Raw genomic sequence first — 6,065 nt, forward strand, 5'->3', positions numbered from 1 at the left:
TTTTAAGATGAACGATTCACATTAATTAATGTATTGAACTCCTCAATATCAATATGAGTTAGAACTAGCTGTTGTAGTATGTAGATGTGGTATGTAGAATAAAGGTATGTATATCGAATTCTGAATATTTTTTCTATCTACTTTTTTCACAATAGAAAAATATTTTTCTATTGTGAAAAGTAGAGTATGATTACGATAGAAATGAAAATTCTTTTGTTTCTTATATGCCTAACAAAAACCTAATTAGTTTGGTAAATCTTACCATTATGCATTATATATATAATGAAGAGACCATTATATATAATATGAAGAGTATTAATACTCTAATGATACTAAGGAATGATACTAAGGTGTCGAAATCGTTAGAAAATTTCAAATTCTTTTGATTTAGTGATGAAATTGTTATACATATGAAATCCTGGTTATTTAATCTTCTTCATTGAAAAAAAAAATATTTTTTTTTTCATTTTGTTTGAATCTATGAAATCAAATCGGATAAATAAAAAACGAATCAAAAAATAGAAAATGAACAATTCTTAGTTCTATACCTCGACAGACAACAAAACTATTGAGTTCTAACTGTTTTGGAAGAACTTAGTTTCTAGTACGCGAAAGTTTATTATTAAAACTAAACTTACTAAAACTAAACTTACTTTATTATTAAAACTAAACTTACAATGATCCCAACTAAAGATTCTTTTTTTGAATAGAGATTCAAATAGGAATTTAAATGAATTTTGATTTATCGATTCTAATGTTTACTAAACTATATTGAATCCTTGATTCTCGACGATTCAACATGAATTGACTATTATTATTTCAAGTAAGCCGCCATGGTGAAATTGGTAGACACGCTGCTCTTAGGAAGCAGTGCTAGAGCATCTCGGTTCGAGTCCGAGTGGCGGCATCCTTGAAATCCTAGAAAATAAATCCTCTAAAAGAGACACAATGGATCCTATAATGTATTCAATTCTCGATTTAAATTCTCTAATGGGACCCCTTTTTATGATATTTACAACTTTAGAACATATATTAACTCATATCTCTTTTTCGATAATTTCAATTGTGATTACGATTCATTTAATGATCTTATTAGTCCGCGAAATCGTAGGATTGCGTGATTCATTGGAAAAAGGGATGATAGCCACTTTTTTCTCTATAACAGGATTATTAGTTTCTCGTTGGATTTCTTCAGGACATTTTCCGTTAAGTAATTTATACGAGTCATTAATCTTCCTTTCGTGCAGTTTCTCCATTATTCATATGATTTCCAAGATGGGGAACCATAAAAATGATTTAAGCACAATAACCGCACCAAGTACCATTTTTACACAAGGCTTTGCCACGTCGGGTTTTTTAACTGAAATGCATCAATCCGCAATATTAGTACCTGCTCTACAATCTCAGTGGTTAATGATGCACGTAAGTATGATGTTATTAAGCTATGCAGCTCTTTTATGCGGATCACTATTATCAGTCGCTCTTCTAGTCATTACATTTCGAAAAAACATCGATATTTTTTGTAAAGGTAATAATTTCTTAATTAAACCATTTTTCTTTGGTGAGATTCAATATTTGAATGAAAAAAGAAGTGTTTTTAAAAACACTTCTTTTCTTTCATTTCGAAATTATTATAAATATCAATTGACTCAACGTTTGGATTATTGGAGTTATCGTGTCATTAGTTTAGGATTTACCTTTTTAACCATAGGCATTCTTTGTGGAGCAGTATGGGCTAATGAGGCATGGGGATCTTATTGGAATTGGGACCCCAAAGAAACTTGGGCTTTTATTACTTGGACCATATTCGCGATTTATTTACATACTAGAACTAGAATACATATTAGAAGTAGAACAAATCAAAGTTTGCAAAGTATGAATTCGGCACTTGTGGCTTCTATAGGATTTCTTATAATTTGGGTATGTTATTTTGGAATCAATCTATTAGGAATAGGTCTACATAGTTATGGTTCATTCACATTAACATCTACTTGAATAAACTACACAGATAAATAATTGAATAAACTACATAAAGAATACATAAGAACATCATCCCATATATATATAAAAAGCTTCTTGTTTGTGCGAGTTTTTGAGAACCGTTTGAATCATTCCTTATTCAAAACGGTTCTCAAAAACTCAAAATGCATCTCATTACAATTCTAATTCACTTTATTCTTTTGCATTGTACAGCGAACGATTTTAAAAATCTTAAAATCAAAGACAAAAATTATATTTCCGTATTATTAATGAAAGACTATCGATGAAAGTAATTAGATAGGATAGCTTGCACCCTGTCAACTGATAGCGAGAGAACGAAATCCGGATAAATACCAATACCTATTACGGGTAGAAAGATACAGATTGAAACAAATAGTTCTCGTGGTCCAGAATCCGCAAAATTAGAGTTTGGAACATTGAATAGCTTGTATCCATAGAACATCTGACGTAACATAGATAATAAATAAATAGGAGTTAATATCATTCCAATTGCCATTACAAAAGTAATTAGCATTTTTGGCATTAAAAGGTATTTTGGACTAGTAATTATTCCAAAAAATACTAATAATTCCGCAACAAAACCACTCATTCCTGGCAATGCAAGAGAAGCCATCGAAAAACTACTGAACATGGTAAATAGTTTTGGCATTGGGATCGATACCCCCCCCATTTCGTCGAGATAAACAAGACGTATTCTATCACAACTCGTTCCTGCCAAGAAAAAAAGCGCAGCACCAATAAATCCATGAGAGAGTATTTGTAAAATGGCACCGTTGAGTCCCATTCCGGTTATAGAACCAATTCCTATAATTGTGAAACCCATGTGAGATACAGAGGAATAGGCTATTCTTTTTTTTAAATTCCGTTGACCGAGAGAGGTTGAAGCTGCATAGATTATTTGAATCGTTCCCACTATTACCAACCAGGGAGAAAATATAGAATGAGCGTGGGGTAATAATTCCATATTGATCCGAATAAGTCCATATGCGCCCATTTTTAATAAGATTCCAGCTAGAAGCATACATGTACTGTAATGTGCTTCTCCATGGGTATCTGGTAACCACGTATGTAGGGGTATAATCGGCGATTTGACAGCATAAGCAATAAGGAATCCAAAATATAATATTATTTCCAATGCCACAGGATATGATTGATTAGTTAATTTTGAAAAATCTAATGTGGGTTCATTAGGGCCATATAAACCCATACCTAGAACTCCTATTAAGAGAAAAATGGAGCCCCCCGCAGTGTACAAAATAAACTTTGTGGCCGAGTAGAGACGTTTCTTTCCCCCCCACATGGATAAAAGTAAATAAACAGGAATTAATTCTAACTCCCACAGCATGAAAAAAAGTAAAAGGTCTCTAGAAGAAAATAATCCTATTTGACCGCTGTACATTGCTAACATGAGAAAATAGAACAATCGCGAATTTCGAGTAACTGGCCAAGCCGCTAAGGTAGCTAAAGTGGTGATAAATCCTGTCAGTAAAATAGGTCCTATGGAAAGCCCATCGATTCCCAGTCTCCAGTGAAAATCAAAAACATCTATCCATTTTAAATCTTCCTCCAATTGGGTTAATGGATCGTCCAATTGGAAATGATAACAGAAAACATAGGTTGTTAGAAGGAGTTCCAACGAGCATATACATATAGCATACCACCTAAACATCTTATTTCCTTTATGAGGAAGAAAGAAAATGGAAGAACCGACGGATATCGGCAAAACAACAAGTATTGTTAACCAAGGAAAATAACTCGTGATAAAGACAAGATACGTTTGACCAGAAAAACCCGTGCTCGGAATAGAATAATATATTTTCTCGAGTACGGGCTTTTGTCGGTAAAGAGGAATCAATTGATTCAAGTGGATTTTTTTGTAACGTATCAATAACCTAGACCCATGCTGCGAGTTGTTTCATATGATAAATAAACACGGACACTCAAAAAATCCGTGGGGCAGGCGGATTCACATCTCTTACAACCCACACAGTCCTCGGTTCTTGGTGCGGAAGCAATTTGCTTAGCTTTACATCCGTCCCAAGGTATCATTTCCAATACGTCTGTGGGGCAGGCTCGTACACATTGAGTACACCCTATACATGTATCATAAATTTTTACTGAATGTGACATTGGATCTATAAATTCCAGATTTTAACATCAAAAATTTTCAATCTGGTAGAAAATTAGTATTTATATTATAGACACCAGACGAAGCAGTGGTTTATTAAAATTTTAAGAATCAATATATTTCTAAATCTGTTCATGAGAAAAAGCCAAGAGACTTTGATTTCCGTTTCAAAAATCATGATCATACGAGTCACATGTGTAAATAAAAATTGGCCGACAAAACAAATTGATCAATCATTCAAATCAATATTTCAATATTCATATTTTCAATATGAAATATGAATATATAAAAATAAAACTAAATTAGTAATTTAATTTATTTTCGTAATATGATTAACATATTATTATTTAATAATATTATTTTTATTATTTTATTATAATATTTATAATATTATGCAGTATATTATTATATAATACATTTATATTATTATATAATACATTAAAAATACATTAAAAACATTAAAATTTAAATACATTAAAATTAAATAAAATAAACAAATAAAAAACGAAATAAAAAAATTATAATACCAATTAAATTAAGAATATAATTATTTTTCATTAATGGAATATGAAAGTGAAAGAATAGAAATAGAAAAATATTCCAATTTCATTTATATTTTCTTATGCTTTATCATGTTGTGTGGTGTCTTGATTTATATGATCATTATAACTGATTATTCAATATATGATCATGATAATTATCACTAATTATTCAACAAATTCGATTGATTGATACGAGTTGATTTTCTGTTTCGATGAATCGACGAAACAATAGCTAGACCAATAGCTGCTTCAGCAGCTGCAACAGCTATAATAAAGATTGAGAAAATGTTTCCTTTTAATTGGCGACTATCAAATATATCAGAAAATGTTACAAGATTAATATTAACCGAATTTAGTATAAGCTCAAGACACATAAGTGCTCTAACCATGTTTCGACTTGTGATCAATCCATAGAGACCGATAGAAAATAAATAAACACTCAAAAAAAGTACATGCTCGAACATCATTGACTAACTCCTTATCAATCTCGATTCATTTCAATATGAACAATTGAAGCGATTCGATTTTTTATTTATTTAGAACTTCTAAAATTCTAAAAACTTTTTAATTCTTTTAAAATTCTAAGTATTTATTATTGGCGAGCCATAGTAATTGCACCTATCAAGGAAACTAAAAGAATTATAGAAATTAGTTCAAAGGGAAGATAAAAATCTGTCGATAAATGAATCCCAATTTGTTGAACGTTACTTATTAGGTCCTGTTCTATAATCTGGTTTGATCTTGTAGTCCAAATAATTCCGTACCATGACGTATCTGGTATAGTAGTAATTAGTGAAAAAAGAATACTTGTACAAACCAGTGAAGTGACTCCATCTCCAATGGTCCAAAAATACGAATCATTGGAATATTCTGAACCATTCATGAACATTACCGCAAATATGATTAAGACATTTACGGCTCCCACATAAATAAGTAGCTGTGCGGCAGCTACAAAAAAAGAGTTCGATGGAATGTAGAATAAGGATATACAAACAAGAACCAATCCCAATGAAAAAGCAGAATAAATAGGATTGGTAAGTAATACTACCCCCAGACCCCCTAATATAAGAACTGACCCCAGAAATGCTACAAGAATATCATGTATTGGTCCAGGTAAATCCATTATGTATAATATGTAAAAAAAAAAATATATAAGTCAAATCATGACCTTACTAAATGGTCCAGGAAAGGAAAAGGGTTACCCCATTTTTATTGTATATGATATGTTCCTAATTGAATTAAATCTTAATATGGATTAATTTAATATTAATTTTATATATAGATATAATTATTTTATTGGGCCAATCCTACTTACTTTTTATCCAAAAGAAAAAGAATAAAAAAAGTAGTTGAAATTGTATATTTCGAAATTCCCGTGATAAAAATATTATAAG

General features: G+C 30.9%; 1 protein-coding gene across 1 annotated transcript; it reads right to left on the reverse strand.

The window, feature by feature from the left end:
• Positions 1–1,551: 1,551 nt before the first annotated feature.
• LOC135663975 (NAD(P)H-quinone oxidoreductase chain 4, chloroplastic) lies at positions 1,552–4,493 on the reverse strand. Its single transcript, XM_065176902.1, has one exon. It carries the CDS (start codon positions 3,668–3,670, stop codon positions 2,258–2,260), a length of 1,413 nt encoding a protein of 470 aa, XP_065032974.1. The 5' UTR covers positions 3,671–4,493; the 3' UTR covers positions 1,552–2,257.
• Between the last annotated feature and the right edge of the window lie 1,572 nt (positions 4,494–6,065).

The sequence above is a fragment of the Musa acuminata genome, unplaced genomic scaffold, assembly GCF_036884655.1.
Source record: "Musa acuminata AAA Group cultivar baxijiao unplaced genomic scaffold, Cavendish_Baxijiao_AAA HiC_scaffold_777, whole genome shotgun sequence".
Classification (NCBI taxonomy): domain Eukaryota; kingdom Viridiplantae; phylum Streptophyta; class Magnoliopsida; order Zingiberales; family Musaceae; genus Musa; species Musa acuminata.